At 45.3% G+C, this 16468-nt stretch overlaps 1 protein-coding gene and 1 non-coding gene across 8 annotated transcripts in view; both read left to right on the plus strand.

Moving 5' to 3' along the window:
- CAMKK2 (calcium/calmodulin dependent protein kinase kinase 2) overlaps positions 1 to 16468 on the plus strand; it is a 52588-nt gene that overhangs the window by 11691 nt on the left and 24429 nt on the right. For 6 of the 7 annotated variants that reach the window (XM_024977130.2, XM_024977132.2, XM_024977131.2 and 3 more), the window contains exons 2-7: positions 6216 to 6730; positions 10703 to 10750; positions 11422 to 11475; positions 12187 to 12238; positions 14439 to 14572; positions 16408 to 16444. In XM_024977130.2, coding sequence (XP_024832898.1) covers positions 6281 to 6730; positions 10703 to 10750; positions 11422 to 11475; positions 12187 to 12238; positions 14439 to 14572; positions 16408 to 16444 — 775 coding nt within the window. In that variant the 5' untranslated portion in view covers positions 6216 to 6280. Of the gene's footprint in view, positions 1 to 6215; positions 6731 to 10702; positions 10751 to 11421; positions 11476 to 12186; positions 12239 to 14438; positions 14573 to 16407; positions 16445 to 16468 lie in introns of those variants that run through there. The other variant, NM_001075390.1, reaches the window with a different exon arrangement.
- Positions 4203 to 4275, plus strand: TRNAR-CCU (transfer RNA arginine (anticodon CCU)). The gene has a single exon. It is a non-coding gene; the product is annotated as a tRNA-Arg (tRNA).

The raw sequence follows: 16468 nt of genomic DNA on the forward strand, positions 1-16468 counted from the left end.
TATCGCTGGCTTGCTCTCTGGCTACTTGCTGTGCTGAGGCTCCCGTGGTGGTGGCTTGGCACTTGGTAAGCAGGGCAGGTTGGAAACTGCCCCCAGGAAACGCATTTCCTGGAGGCCTGTGCACTTGGCTTCCTGGCAGAGGAAGGAGTGTTCCCTTCATCCTGGCCTGGAGCCCGGTCCATCTGCTCCAGGAAGGTTCTGGTCCTCCGTTTGAGCCACCTGTGAAAGGGGAGGGAGTCGAGGGAGGGGTTGCCAGCCAAGGGCGGTAGGGAGGCTTCAGGGCCTGGGGAAGGAACCATGGATTGGGCAGGAGGCTCGAGGAGGGGACTTTTCGAATTTTCTCAAACCTCAACTCTCCCCACCGCCCCCCCAAAATCGAGTGTTTAGCTGTCCCTCTCTTGCAGAGGGCCTGTGAGGATTAAATGATAACCTAGACAGAGCCTTAACCATGATTGGTAAAGAAGTGCTCAGTTGGATGTAGCTGTTATAATGCAAACCACTGTCTTGTGTGTGATTCCACCCCCCCACCCCCTACCCCCAGTGCTGATAACTTTCATCAGCTCCTTTAAAGGCTGTGACCTCAGAGGATATGTGACCTTAAAACCAATCAGACTCCAGCTTAGACTCTATGGGGTCAGTGGTGCTGAATGGCCAAGGCCTTGACTGCCAGGTGGCCTTGAGGCACTGAGGTTTGTGTCCCTTGAGGCTCTTTCTTGAGACCTGGACACACCTCCCCCTCCAGTACAGAGGTCCCGACTTCCATCCCAACCGCTGGCCCTGCCCCAGCAGGTGCAATTTTTCCCTCTCCTTTCTCCTCCAGGCCTCAAGAGCCAAGGCACAGGCCAGACACTAGCTTGTCATGGAGACTGATTAAAAACAGCTTTGCCGGGAGTGGATGGCTTGGTGTCCTTGGCCTGGAGTGGCGATCGATAAGCAATTGTTTTCCTGTTAGCAAGAAAAAAAAAATTCTCCATTAACTTTATCAGGTGCTGCCAGACTAGTTTTCTTTTCAGGAACTCCGCAGCCCTGTCAGAAGTGGCCCTGGGAAGGAGGACGGGCTTTTGGAGGAGATGTAGGCCCTTGATGCCAAGGCTGCAGAACACACACAGGAGGAAGAACATTCTGGAACACAGCCTGGCAGGTCGTGGGCATTCAGTAGGTTTTTGTTGGAAGAGGAGGTTTTTGAGCACTTTAAGCATGCACCAAACATGAATATTGAGTTCTTAGCTCAGTTAATCTTCATGACTTGGCTGAGTGCCCATTTTATAGATAAGAAAACCGAGGCTGCAACCCCAGGCAGTCAAACTTCAGGGGCTCTGCTTTTCCATTTCTGGGAAATAAGGATGATAAAAAGGATATGTAAAGTAACAGTGACTGGGACTATGGAGAACATTGAACTCAGGTTGTGTTCTTTCACTGAAGAGAAAGCCAAGACAGGGGAACCATTTAATGATTTTTTTCTCAGATGCAGCCAGAGTGGGACAGAGGGTTAGGAGACAGGGTCAACTCTTCCCTCCTCCAACTGCTCCTGCAGTCAGGCTTAATCATCCTAATTCCTCTTATGGTTACAGTTAACTTTCTTTTAAAAATTCATTTCTGAATAGTTACTATTTGCATACTTACTTTTATAGGAGTAAATGTAAATATAGTGAAAATTTAGTCCCTCCCACCCTGCCCCCAACCCCGACTTCTGCAAACTGGTTATCTTCTCTTGAGGCCACTGTTATCATTTTCTTGTGTATCTTTTCAGAAATATGCTGTGCATACTCGATTATGTACGGATGTACAGTCCTTCTCCCTGTGCCAACAGCAGCATGCTAGTGCCTTGGTTTTTTCCCATGGAACAGCATGTTTTGGAGCTAACTCATGTTAGGATGTACAGAGTCACCTCTTTTAAAATAAATGCATGATTTTTTCCTGGGCTACATTACCTCATTTTATTTACTCAGTCCACCATGGATAGTCATTTCAAACCACACTACCAACATAATCTTGTACATATATCATTTTTTATGTGTGAGATTGCCTATAGGCTAAATACTCAGGTACAGAATTGCTGAGTCAAAGGTATGTGCATTTGGAATTTTATTAGATAGTGGTGAATTTTCCTTCATAAGGATGCTACTAAGTCATTTGTTGTTTTCAATCTCTCAGTCATGCCTGACTCTTTGTGACCCCATGGATTGCAGCACGCCAGGTTTCCCCATCCTTTACCATCTCCCGGAGCTTGCTCAAACTCATGTCCGTTGAGTCAGTGATGCCATCCAGCCATCTCATCCTCTGCTGCTGCTTTCTCCTTTTGCCTTCAGTCTTTTCCAGCATCAGGGTTTTTTTCCAAAGAGTCAGTTCTTCACATCAGATGGCCAAAGTATTGGAGCTTCAGTTTTATGTCCTTCCAATGAATATTCAGGGTTGATTGCCTCTAGGATTGATCATCCTCCCCATGAAAATAGTGCTGTTACTATATTTTTTGTCTTTGCCAATCTGATAGTTGGAAAAAAGGTATTTTTTTGTAGCTTTATTGTTATTTTCTTAATTTTGGTAAAATATATATATAATATAAAATTTACCATTTTAACCGCTTTCAGGTGTGCAATTCAGTGGCCCTGTTTACATTCAGAATGTTGTGCAGCCATCGCTGCTAATCCATTTCCTGAACTTTTTCTTCACCCCAAACAGAAACTCTGTGCCTCTTAAGCAATGACTCCCTGTTTCTCTCTCCCCTACCCTCTGGTAACCTCTATTCTAAACGTCCTGTCTCTCTGAATTTGCCTGTTATCTAAGTGAAGTCATACAGTATTTGGCTTTTTAAATGTTTGGTTTGTTTCACTTAGCATGTTTCCAAGGCTCATCCATATTATAGCACATGTCAGAATGTTATTCCTTTTTATAGCTGACTGATATTTTATTGTCTAAACAAACCACATACTGTTTATCCATTCTTCCATTGATAGACCCTTGAGATGTTTCTAGCTTTTGGCTATTGTGAATAATGCTGCCGTGAACATGGGTGTATAAGTTTCTGTTTGAATCCTTGCTTTCAGTTTTTTGGGGTGTATGTATATATATATGTGTGTGTGTATGTATGTATGTATATATATATATATATATATGGAATTGCTGAGTCAAATGATAATCCTACATTTAACTTTTTGATGACCCCCCAAACCATTTCCTTGTAGTTTATTTATCTGGGGCTGTGCTGGGTCTGTGTTGCTGCATGTGAGCTTCTCTAGTTGTGGTGAGCAGGGGCTACTCTCTGGTTGCGTTGCTGAGGCTTCTCATTTTGGTGGCTTCTCCTGTTGCAGCGCACGAGCTCTAGGGCACACAGGCTTCAGTAGTTGTGGCTCGTGGGCTCCGGAGCGTAGGCTCAGTAGTTGTGATGCATGGACTTAGTTGCCCCACAGCATGTGGAATCTTCCTGGACCAGGGATCAAACCAGTGTCCCCTGCATTGCAAGGCAGACTCTTAACCACTGGACCACCAGGGAAGCTTTTCTTGTAGTTTGAATTTGCACTTCTCTTATTGTAACTGAGGCTGAGCATCTTGTCACATGATTGGGTACTTTGTCATTCCTTTACATGGAACTCTGTGGGTTCATAAATCATGCCATGTCTGGGCTAGGATGCTGTTTTTATTTCCTTAATGCCTTTCCCAGTCGTCTTTCCCTGCTCCACAAGGGACCCCCATCTGCCCAGTCATGGTCCAGATTGCATACATAGACATTATTCCATAAATACCTCTCAAAAATAAATAAATAAATAAATAACTCTCATAGTACTGACCCAAGAGGGCAGGTTGCATTTCTCTGGCCCTCAACCAGGCCCTCCAGGAAGCACTGGCTTTCTGCTCCCATCTGTGCTTTCTTCTCCACGACCCCTCACCACTGTCACCCAGTGTCCTAAAGAGATATCATTATATTCATTCATAAAATATCTCTCCTCGGTCCTCACTGTTTTCCTGGCACCTTCGTGATGTGGGTGATCAGTGTGGCGCTGCCATCTGTGGATGTACTTCCTGAATTCCAGTGGTACCTGTGACATTTGTCCAGCAGAATTTGTCAAACATACGAACCAAAGGTTAATATTCTGTCCCAGAGACAGAAGGAATTGACAGTCTGAGGGAGTGTCAATCTCTTTTTTTCTTTTCCTAAATTCATGTAACATAAAATTAACTTTTAAAAAATGTATAATTCAGGGACTTCCCTGGTGGTCTAGTGGGTAAGACTCTGCTCTCCTAATGCAGGGGGCCCGGGTTTGATCCCTGGTCAGGGAACTAGATCCCGCATGCTGCAACAAAGACCTGCTTCAGCCACATAAATAATTAAATAAATATTAAAATAAAAATAGTTTAAAAAAATGTACAATTCAATGGCATTTAGTCCATTCACAGTGTTGGGCAACCATCACCTCTGTCTAGGTCCAAAATATTTTCATCACCCCCAAAGGAGACCCCATACCCACTGGCAGTCACTCCCTATTTCCCCCAACACCTCTCCACTCCTAGGCAACCACTAATCTGCTCCCTGTCTGTATGGATTTGCCTGTTCTGAAAACTTCATATAAATGGGATCATGCACATGTGATCTTTTGTGTCAGGCACCTTTCCCTTAGCATCATGTTTTTGAGGTTCATGGGGGTTGTAGCCTGTGTCGGTTCCTTTTTAGTCATATTCCATTGTGTAGACGGACCACATTTTGCTTATCCATTCATCTGTCAGTGGATGTGTGGGTTGGTTTTCTTCCTTTTGGCTGTTGTGAGTAAAGCTATTTGGGTATATACCTAGGAACAGAATTGTTTGGTCATATGGTAATTCTCTGTTTAATCTTTTGAGGAACCACCAAGTTATTTGATGTTAACTTCTTTTTTTTTTAGTCTCATGTTTGCCTTTCATCTTGCAGGTACTAGTTGGGGGCTGAACTAGGGGAACATTAGATCATAGGTATGTGGAGCCTGACTCTTCACACAACACAAATCACCCAGGCTCACATACTCTTTGAGCGCCCGTTCTTCCTCTGGTATGACCCCTGACCCCTTACTCCTCAGTTGAGAATTGTTGGCCTGAGATCAGGCCAGGCGACTGGACTCCCGTGTGCATGGTCTTCACATTAGGAGACCTGGACAAATCCCTCTCCCTCTCTCGAGCCACAGTCTCCCCATTTACAAAATGAGGTTATAATGGCAAACCAACAATGTAGAGTGCCTGTGAAATTATCCTGATGTGTGGAAGATATGTTATAAACTGTAAAGTGCTGTCTGAATCATTGCTTTTGTGAAATGATGCAGCCTAGAGGTCACCATGCAAAAGTGTTTCATTTCACCTGCCCAGCATTTTAAAATATTTAAAATAACTGCTGACTTAAACAAAAAAAAGAGATCTCATTTAACATCCTGGCTTTAGATCTTCTCTTGGGAAAAAAAAAAGAGAGAGAGAGGTGAGGAGGTAACCAGACAATTCTAGGCTCCAGTCCTTGCTTAACAACAATTGGCTTGAGCTAGAACTAGGTGCCACCTCTGTAGGGGTGCGGGTGCTCAATTTTGGGGGTTTTCTCATACTTGGTTTCTACAGGTTTGAATTTGGGATTCTTGTTTTGTGTGAGGAGGAGCTTTTAAAATAAGGAAATGTGAAACTACCAGGGGCTACTGTATAGTCCAGGGAACTAGATTCAGTGTTCTGTGATACGTCATAGGGCTTCCCAGGTGGTAAAGAACCCGCATGTCAATGCAGGAGACACAGGTTTGATCCCTGGGCCAAGAAGATACCCTGGAGGAGATTATGGCAACCCACTTCAGTATTCTTGCTTGGAAAATTCTCTGGACAGAGGAACCTGGCGGGCTGTAGTCCATGGGGGTCTCCAAGAGTCAGACACAACCAAAGCGACTTAGCATGCACGATGGGTCATAATGGAAAAGAATATAAAAGAATGTATACAATACATAACCGAATCACTTTTGCTGTACAGCAGTAACTAATGTAACTGCTGTGTAAATCAGCTATACATTAAAAAAAAAAAAAAGGATACAATGAGGAAAAGTGCCCTAAGCTCTTGTATATAGACTCAAAAGATGTATGATCACAGTTTATTAAGCTTTTTTTTTTAAGGACGTCAGCTCAAAGCAGGAATGAAGTATGGGCCTGGGCCAGCAGGAGAGACCCCTCTTGGCTATAGCCCTGCCGCCCAGGGTCGGGGCAGCTGACCCTTCCTCTCCCTGCAGGTGGCGCTGCTGCCGGATGGGAGTGCCTGGGCGCGTCTGTGTTGCACGAGGTCCGCACATGCACCATGTCATCATGCATCTCTAGCCAGCCCAGCAGCGACCGGGCCGCCCCCCAGGATGAGCTGGGGGGCGGGGGCGGCAGCAGCAGCAGCGAAGGCCAGAAGCCCTGTGAGGCTCTGAGGGGCCTCTCCTCCCTGAGCATTCGCCTGGGCATGGAGTCGTTCATCGTGGTCACTGAGTGCGAGCCGGTCTGCGCTGTGGACCACGGCCTGACCCGGGACCGGCCCCTGGAGGCCCATGGCGGAGAGATCACCCTTGACGCCTCGGGGTCTCAGGCCCGGCCCCACCTCTCTGGTCGCAAGCTCTCTCTGCAGGAGCGGTCCCTGCTGGATGCCAACGGGCGCTGCGTCTATCCGGCGCTGCCCCACTCGCCAGTGGGCTCCCCGCAGTCCTCGCCACGGCTGCCCCGGCGGCCCACGGTGGAGTCGCACCACGTCTCCATCACTGGGATGCAGGTGCGTGAGCGGCGGCCCCTGGTGCCCTACCCTGCACCCAGAATGTCTCTACCTTGGGCTGGGGTCCCCTGGAAGGATCCCGGTGCAACCAGTTGACTGGAAAGGCTACCCTAGGAAATCCAGAGAGATGTCAATAAAACATACATGATGGAGCCAGTTATCACTGTGGACAACTGGGACCCCCCCGCTCTGGGCAGCCCTGTGGGACAGTGTAGGACATGAGCCCCAGACTTATTCCACCTGAGGGCGAGGGAGCTGGGCCTTTTACACCAGCTGCTGGCAGTCCCTGGACCCAGAGCATCTTCCGGTCAGAGAGAGCCTCTAGCAAAGAGACCCTCACGATGGCAGTTAGAAGTTGTGCCAGGGACTCTGAAATGGGGCTGACGGGTCAGTGAGAGTCCTCAGCACTGTAAGTGCACTTCTCCCATGATTTTTACTATAAACTTCTGGGAGGTAGGTTGAAACTCAGATCCCCAGCTGGTTCACAGGGCCTGATCCACCCCTACCCCACCTCCTACCTTTGTACTGCCAACTCAGGGCTCCAACCTTACCCACTTCTTTGTCTTCCTCAGATGTCCAAGCTCATTCGCTCCCTTAGGCCTTTACCTTCTTATGCCCTCTGTTTGAAACCCCTCCCTCCTGCAGATCTCTTCAAGGCCATCTCCATCTGGCTTCCAAATCTCAACTCAGATGTCACCTCCTTGGAAAGGCCTCTCAGACACCCCTTCTAAGCAGCCTTCAGCCCCTCTCTGGCCTGTTGACTGTCCTTCATAATACTTGTCACCATCTGATTATCTGTGTCTGTTAAGTTGTTTATTGCTGTCCCCCTGCCGCCCCCAGCTGGGATGTTAGGAACAGTCCTGTTCACCACAGGGTCCCTAGCACCTGGCATAGTGCCTGGTGCATGGTGGCTCAAATTCCTTGTTGAAGGAAGGAATAAATTTGACTGGGAGAAGGCTGGAAATCCAGAATGACATTCTAAAGGAGTTGATATTTAACTACCTTCTGAGGGCTAGGTATAATTTTCTCAGTTGGAGATGGGTACACACTGAGAGTTCACTGCAGGGGAGTGAGCACAGCATGAGCAAAGACCCCCAAGGGAGAAAGCCATTTTAAAATTGTTATTGTTTGTTTCATTTCCTAGTTTATTAACTAGCCACAGGCCACCTAGGTGACAGAGGTAGTCTCATTCCTCTAATATTTTAGTTTTAAAAGTATGATTACCATACTCCAGCTAAGTACCAGCTATGTACACCAACATATTTCTTTTCCATAGAATTCAGGATAGGTTAGGGATTCAGTTAGCGAGAGTGTGGGGCCCCAAAGGGGAACACTGTGGCAACAAGGCTGGAGGGAGAATTTCCGTTTATATCAGCTTAGAGAAACAAATCTCCCAACAACAGTGGCTTTAACACAATAAGGCTTATTTATCATGTAAAATAAATGCATAGGGTTAGGCATTGGGTATTGGTGAGATGGTTCTGTTGTTGGTTTGGTCCTTAAAACCTCATGATGTCAAAATGGCTGTTGTGGCTCAAGCCTTCACAGCTCCATTCCAGGCAAGAAGAATGAACAGGGAAGGAAAGCAAAAGCTGTGTGCCTCCTGAGTCAGTCCTCTTTCCTGGAAACTCTACCCAGCAATTTCTACCTGTCTCACATTAGCCAGAACATAGTGACATGGCCACCTTAGGTGTAAGAGAAGCTGGAAAATTGCAGTTTTCCAGCCTGGACTGTTGCCACCCAGTGTTCCAGTTATAAGGAAGAAAGGAGAGACTGGTATTTGGTGGGCAACTAGTCATCTCTGCCAAGGTCAGAGCTTTCGAGGGTCTGAAGGCTAGACCATGAAGTCAGGACTTGACCCTGGAAACAGCAGAGAGCTGGGCTGATGTGGTCAGAGTGGATTCTTGAAGATGAATTCAGCAGTATGTGGGGGTTGGATTGGAAGGCAGTGAGACCCCCTAAGACAGTTCTGCAGGGCCCCACCTCTGCCTGTCACATCCCTTCAGGACTCGGGGGAATGAAACAGTACTGGAGAGAAACATGAAACAAACTAAAAAGCCCAGCAGTGAGGGGAGAGCTCTGTGGGCCTGACCTGGCCAGGTCAAAGATACCGATCTGAGTGGAACTACCTCCAGTCAAAGGGAGTTGAGAACTGATTTAGTGTGACACTGTTTAGGCCTCCCCTAACCCCATCCCAAAACAGTGCTCTGTATTTTCTGCAGGTGCATGTATGCGTGCATGTACACAGAAAAAGACCTGGAAGTTTATACATCAAACTGATATCAAGGTTTGGGGAGAGGGATAGAACTGGGGCTTGGGAGGGGGTTCCAGGGAAAGTTGGGGTTCTCTGAAACACTTGATGGTTTGCTTTCTATCATGCTTCTCTTCCCAGTTTCCTATATCACTTAACATTTCCCCCTAACTCTATTGAGGTATAATTGAAGTGAGATAAACTGCACATATTTCAGATGTGCAGTATGGTCAGTTCTGATGTATGTATACATCTGTAAAACCATCACCCCTATCAAGATCCCAGGCCTTTCCAGCACATCCAGCAATGCATCCCTCCCCCACTTCCCCTTTCCCAGGTACTTGCTGACTTGTTTTTGATCACTATAGATTAGCTTTCAAATTCTGGAATTTTATATATGTGGAATCATTTAGTATGTACTTTTTTTTTTGCTTAGCTTCTTTCACGGTATAGTGATTTTTGTGATTTATCCATGTTTTTGCACATATCAGTAGTTCATTTCTTTTTATTGCTAAATAGTATTGGACTGTACGGATATACCGTGGCTTATCCACTTACCTGTTGATGGGCATTTGGATGGTTTCCAGCTTTTGATTACTACAAATAAAGCTGTTGTGAACATTTGTATACCCGTCTCTACATAGACATGGGTTTTCCTTTTCTTTCTTTAGAGTGAGAACCTGGATGTAGAGTGACTGGGTCATATGGGAAATGCCTGTTGAGAAGTTTTGCCAAACTGTTTTCCAAAGAGGCTGTACTTTTTAAATTCCCACCAGCAGCCTCTGAAAGTTTCATTTGCCCTACATTCTAACAATACTTGGTTTGGTTAGTCTGTTTCACTTTAGCCAATTTGGTGAATGTGGTTTTAATTTGCATTTCCCCAATGAGTAATGATGCTGAGCATCTTTTCATGTGCTTATTGATCATTTGTGTATCTTCATTAGAGAAATATCAAATCTTTAGCCAATTTTTTTTTAACTGATGAGTTATAGGAGTTCTTTATATATTCTGATTACCAGTCCTTTGACTATGTATTGCAATTTGTTTCTCTCAGTCTGTGGCTTGCCTTTTGTTTTCTTAGTAGTGTTTCAAAGAGCAAAAGTCTTAACTTTGCTTGAAATCCAATTTATCATTTGTTTCCTTTTATATTTTGCACTTCTTGTACAAAAGAGACCCTTTCAGAAACTGTTAAGAAACCTTTCTCCGCCCTAAGGCCATTCAGATGTTCTCTTCTTGTATCATTTTGCATTTTTTTTTTACAGAATAGCAGTCATGGATTATTGTTTAATTTTACCTTAACTTTTAAAAAATAAGTAAATAAAATGAACATTTGAAAAGTGGGAAGAACCTTTAAAATGGGTATTAAAAGAGTACATACTATATGATTACAGTCTCACAGTGTAAAAAAATTGTGCTGGTGGAGACTTCTCTGGAGGTTCAGTGGTTAAGACTCCATACTTCCATCGGGCACAAGTTCAGTCCCTGGTTGGGGAACTAAGCGCCCACGTGCTTTGTGGCATGGACAAAACAAAAACAACTGTGGTACTAGAAGTCAGGATAATGGTCACCCTGGACAGGGGCCAGCATATGGGAGCTGCTTCTGGGGAGCTAGGAATGTTCCCTTTCTTGACTTGGATTCTGGTTAAGGCGTTTGTTTGTGAAAAATGTATCTTGCTACAAATTTACAATTCATATTCTGTGCATTTCTACTTACTTTCCAGGATTGTGTACAGCTGAATCAGTACACACTGAAGGATGAGATTGGAAAGGTAACTATCCCAGGAGACAGGCTGGTTTTCCGTACCTACCAAGGATGTCTTGGATACTGTGGCTCTACCCGACTAGAGCTGGGAGTGAGCGAGGAATCCTTGAACAGGCTAGGAGGGGGAGGGTTTTGTTATTAATGGCCCATCTGTTTTGCTTCATTTTGTTTTGTTTTTACATCAGACTGTGTTTCTACAAAAGCTCACAAAGCTTCCAGAGTAATTCTGTATCACCAACACTGGTGTTAGTTTTTTTTTCCTTCTTAAGGTATTCTCATATCTGTTTTTGCTTTTACATCAGTATCAAAAGTATCAAATGGACAGTATCGATGGACAGTATCAAAATTCAAAAACTCAAATGTCAATAGAGAGCAAGTGAGTAATATATGTGAAAAAAACATGCTAGGTATAATACAATAGGGAGTGGTGAGGACTGTGGCAAACTGTTAACACATGGAAATGATTATGACTCCATATCCACATCAGAATCTGGGTTTTTATATCTGAACTGTTTTAAATGTTGGCCATTAATTCAAACATTCTAAAAACCGGAGATCCAACACAATACAGGGCAGATTTTGCCAATAGGCTACCACTTTGTCACCTCTGTATTAGGGTCCTTATTTTGTGGATCATAATTTCTGGATACTGTGTCACGGGCATCTCCCTTTCTCCAGGGCTCGTATGGCGTGGTCAAGTTGGCCTACAATGAAAATGACAATACCTACTACGTGAGTACCCACATCCTCCTCCCTGCCCTCCTCCTTGTCCAGAGAAAAGGCCTTCTATCCAGAACTTGGTTTCCTGGAAGGTTTTCTTAGCTGTTGTCTCATTTTATTTTTAGGTCACGTTTATTTTATGCATTAGGAAGGAAGTGGGGAGGTGGGGAGGTGAAGCGATTGGCCCAGGAAGATTGAGTGAATAAATTCAGCAAATATCTCATATCCTTTCTCTGGGCTGCCCTTTCTACATCCTCCATAGCACCAAGAACTAAGTGGTCATAAGATAAATTGCCCTTGTTTCTGGGGCTTTGGAATCGGTCCAGTATGGGTTCATATCCTGACTCTCCCATGTGCCAGTTGTGTGTCCTTGGGCAAATGACCTAAATGCTGAACATCAGTTTCTCCACATGTGAAATATCCCTTGCCCATCATGCCAGCTCACTTATGTCTTGATTTAGTGGTAGCCAGTCCCAGGGCTTGTGGTCTCCCAGATGGGAGAGCCGATCTGGAACCTTAGAAGTACATTCTAGGCTGGAGGGACCCCGAACGTCCAGCCTCCACATAACCCGTGGAGTTGACCCATTCCAATGGCAAGGTGCTCACTACGTGGTCCCAAGGCTGCTGGTGCGCCAAGAGCTTGGGCAGGCTCAGGAGTGGAAGGAACTCTCCCTCCATCCTCCTCTCCATTTTAATCAGGATGCGGGGTCTTTTCTCCCACAGGCAATGAAGGTGCTGTCCAAAAAGAAACTGATCCGACAGGCGGGCTTTCCACGTGAGTTTGCCGGGCCTTTTTTTTTAGTTGCAGAGGCTGGGGCAAGACAGGGAAGACTCACTGTATGGTGTCCCCTGCAGAGTGTGCCCTGGGTGGATTCCTCAAAGATAGTGCTGGGCCTCTGGCTGAGGTTTTTAAAAATTCATTTTCTTGTAAAAATATTTATGAAAGGAATATAGGTATCAAGTAAAAACAAAAAAATCTGTTAGAGGAAAACAGTCTGGTGGTTCCTCAGAAAGTTAAATGCACTATTACCATATGACCCAACAATTCTACTCTTGGGCATATGTACCCAAGAGAACTGAAAACACAGTCACACAAGCTCATACATATGAAGGCTCGTAGCAGCATGATTCAAAATAGCCAAAATGTAGAAGCAATCCTAAATGTCTGTCAGCGGATGAATGAGTAAACAAAAGGTGGTCTGTCTAGCCAATGGAGTATTACTCAGCCATAAAAAGGGATGAAATTCTGATATATACCTCAACACAGATAACTTTGAAAACATACTAAATGAAAGAAGCCGGACACAAAAGGCCATATATTGTATGATTCCACTTACATGAAATGTCCAGAATAGGTAAATCCAGAGACAGAAAGCAAATTAGTGATTCCTAGAACCTGGGGTTAAGAGGGAGTTGGGTATGACTGATGATAGATAAGGGTTTTTTTTTTTTTTTTTTTGAGGGGGTCCGTTGGAAATGTTTAGGACTTAGTGGTGATGGCTGCAGAACCTTGTGAATGTACTAAAAAGCATTGCATTACACATTTTAAAATGCTCAATTTACAAAATTTAATTACCATAAGGTATTTCAGTTATATCTACAACATGCAAAAGAATAGAAGGATGTATAATGGAGGTCACAGATTTCTTGCTGTACTCCTCCGTCTCTCTATAGGCACCCCACCCACCACTTTTAGCTCTTTCAGGAGCTGGTAATTACTGCATGTGATCGGGTGTAGGTGAGCATATCAGAGGCAGCTCCAGCATAAGCTCCCTGCCAGTGGAGCTGAGCAAAATGTCCGCTTGAGCCAAAAAGAGAAAATATATAAATGTAAATCCCCCAACCCCACCCTGTCACTACCAGCACCCTGATCCTGCTTACCTGAACTCTGAGCCAGACAATATCCTTATGTCATTATTTCTTGATTTATTAATTTCTGACATTTACTTCTGACTTCCTCTAGGACAGCTTAAACCAGTCCTTTCTCATCCCTTTCCCCAGCTGGGCAATGAGGTGATTCCAGGATGTTCAGCTCCCTTGTCACTACCATTGTCACTTTCCTTCTTGTTCCAGCAGGTGCAGCAGGTTTCTTTCCTTTGAACTTGCCTTTCCTCAGTCCACATCCCACTTCTGATACCTGCACCTCGGCTTTTACTTTCCAAGGCTGATACATCTACATTCCGTTCTGTTAGTCACATTTAGATCCTTACTTACATGTAATAGGGCTTCCCTGGTAGCTCAGCTGGTGAAGGATCCACCTGCAATGTGGGAGACCTGGGTTCGATCCCTGGGTTGGGAAGATCCCCTGAAAAAGAGAAGGGTTACCCACTCTAGTATTTTGGCCTGGAGAATTCCATGGACTGTATAGTCCATGGGGTCACAATGAGTTGGACAACTGAGCAACTTTCACTTTCACTTTTCACTTACATGTAATATGCAGTGTAAGTGTTTTCACTGTGGACCTTTCCATCATTGTGACCTTCTGACTATCAGTCACTACTGGGCCAAGCAAGTTCATTTTTTTCCTCTCATCAGTTCTTACTTCTTTTCCTATCCCTGACTTTTTTTATCGCCTATATTTCCACATGAGTTGTGGAGGCAAGGAATAATATTTTTGTCCCTCTTATGGACTGGGAATACCGAGCCCCAGAGAGGGAATGTTGAGATTGCTCCACTAGACCCCAGACTTCTTTTCCTTGTACCTCAGTGAACTTTTGATGCTCACTGTGACCCGGAGCATGGCGCAGGAAGAAGAGAATTAACAGAAGGCTGGGCAAGGGGACTGGGTCTCCAGCCTCATTAGTTTCCAGCATCAGAGAAGACAGATGAAAAGAAGGCTGATTAAAGCCCCTGGTGGCATCAGCCACTCCAGTCTTTCTGAGACACCACCCCCCATAAATTGTCCTGCTTACAGTCCCCCTCTGCAGAGGAGAGTCTCTTTGTCTTGACTCTGGGATGGTTCATGTTTCCTCCAGGTCGCCCCCCTCCCCGAGGTACCCGACCAGCCCCTGGGGGCTGCATCCAGCCTAGGGGCCCAATTGAGCAGGTGTACCAGGAAATTGCCATCCTCAAGAAGCTGGACCACCCCAACGTAGTGAAGCTGGTGGAGGTGAGATGAGGGGGACACGGAGGAGGGAGGAGGAATGGGGATGATCCAGCCTTGGCTCTGTGATTACCAAAATGCAACACCACTGGTTCCGGGGTAGAGCCACGTCACATCCAGCACTGTTACAGGGCTGAGTGGTGGTTACTTCTCCAGGCTCCTTCACCCCGTCATTGCATGTAATCCTCGCCCCGTGCTTAGACTGTTTATTACTCCCATTTTACAGATGAAGGAATTGAGGCTCAGAGGAGTACTGAGGCTTGCCCTTTACCTGTTTGTCTTTTTGGAGCTGGTTCTTTTTTTTTTCTGGAGCTGGTTCTTTTTCTACTACACAAATGTGTATAGTTGTAGCATAAAAGCAGCCATTTGCCTGTAAACAAATGTGCCTGGCTATGTTTTGATAAAACTTTACTTATAAAACTGTTCTATATCAGCATTTCTCATGCTTTTTGGTCTCCAGACCCTCTTATGCTCTTTTTTTGAAGCATTTTTTTAAAAATTTATTTTTAGTTGGAAGATAGTTGCTTTAGTCAATGAGGTCACAAAGAGTCGAACATGACTGAGCGACCGAACTGAATTGCTTTACAATGTTGTATTGGCTTCTGCCATACAACAATGTGAATCAACCATGAATATACATAAAGTCCCTGCCCTCTTGAACCTCCCTCCCACCCCATGCTCTTAAAAATAATTGAAGATTGTAAAAACCTTTTGCTTATGGGGGTTATATTTATCACATTAGGATTTAAAATAGAGAAGCTAAAAATTATTTTTTAATTCATTTAAAATCAACAATAATCCTATACATTAATGTGATTTTTTAAAAAAGAAAAATAACAGAATTCTATAGATAGGCAAGTGCCTGGGTCTGACTTTTCCTGGAAGGGCAGGGCTTAGGGGTTCCAGGCTGGCTGTCCTGGGCCTCTGCCTCGGGTGCGTCCCTTTCTCAGGGTTCTTGTCCTGTGACTCGTGGCTGACTGGGGAAGTTGAGTATGATGTGTCAAGAGGTGGGAGGATCAGTCTAGCCCAGGAGCCTGCCTTTGTTTCTTCCCAAAAGAAGAGATGGCAGTTGCAGGCCATCTCCATCTGTCACAACAACTCACAATTTCAACCCATGGATGCTTGAGTTGCCGTCCTAGAGAAAACCCAAGGGCGCTTGGTTGGGGTGTGTGTCGGGTCCTGGCGGGATCTCCCTTCTCCTTCATGCCTTGTGGTGTGTGGGCTCCCAACAAGACCCTTTGACAGCTTGCCTGTTCATTCACTCGTCAGACATTCCCTGAGCATCTACTAGGTCCCTAGTCGTGTACAGGGCACCATGGAGGCAGCCGAGGTGGATGCAACCTGGTGCCTGCTCTTTGAAGAGAGGAAGATAGAAATTGTGATAAGGTGAAAACAGGAAGGCTGTGAAAGAGAGAAAGAAGGCACTGCAGCAGTTCCAGGCAAGAGGACATCATTTCCTGCTGGGGCAGGGGGATGGGGAGAGAATTTGAATTTTGACAATTCTGACAGCTGATCCATTGTCTCCTAGGAGACAAGTGGGTTTCTTATTCAAGCTGAGACATTTTCCAGGGGAGGAATCTTCCCCCTCCCTTATGTAACCTCCTTTCTGGGTGCTTTGGACCCTTGAAGATTGGGCTAGAAAGCGCTTATTTTCCAGATGGCCGTTTGGATCACACATTCCTGTGCCCTTCATCTTAACTGGGAAAAACAGTGGAAAGCACAGCCCTCCCGTTGGCAAGTGCAGTCATGTGGATGCTGCTTCCTCCCTGCTCATGTCTTTTCTCTCTCTTCCTCTCCCCTGCTTCTCATCTCCGGCCTGTTCCACGTGGCTGTGCCAACAGGTCTTGGATGACCCCAATGAGGACCATCTGTACATGGGTAAGAGAGCCCTTGCCTTCTGCC

The sequence above is a fragment of the Bos taurus genome, chromosome 17 (assembly GCF_002263795.3).
Source record: "Bos taurus isolate L1 Dominette 01449 registration number 42190680 breed Hereford chromosome 17, ARS-UCD2.0, whole genome shotgun sequence".
NCBI classification, from domain to species: Eukaryota; Metazoa; Chordata; class Mammalia; order Artiodactyla; family Bovidae; genus Bos; species Bos taurus.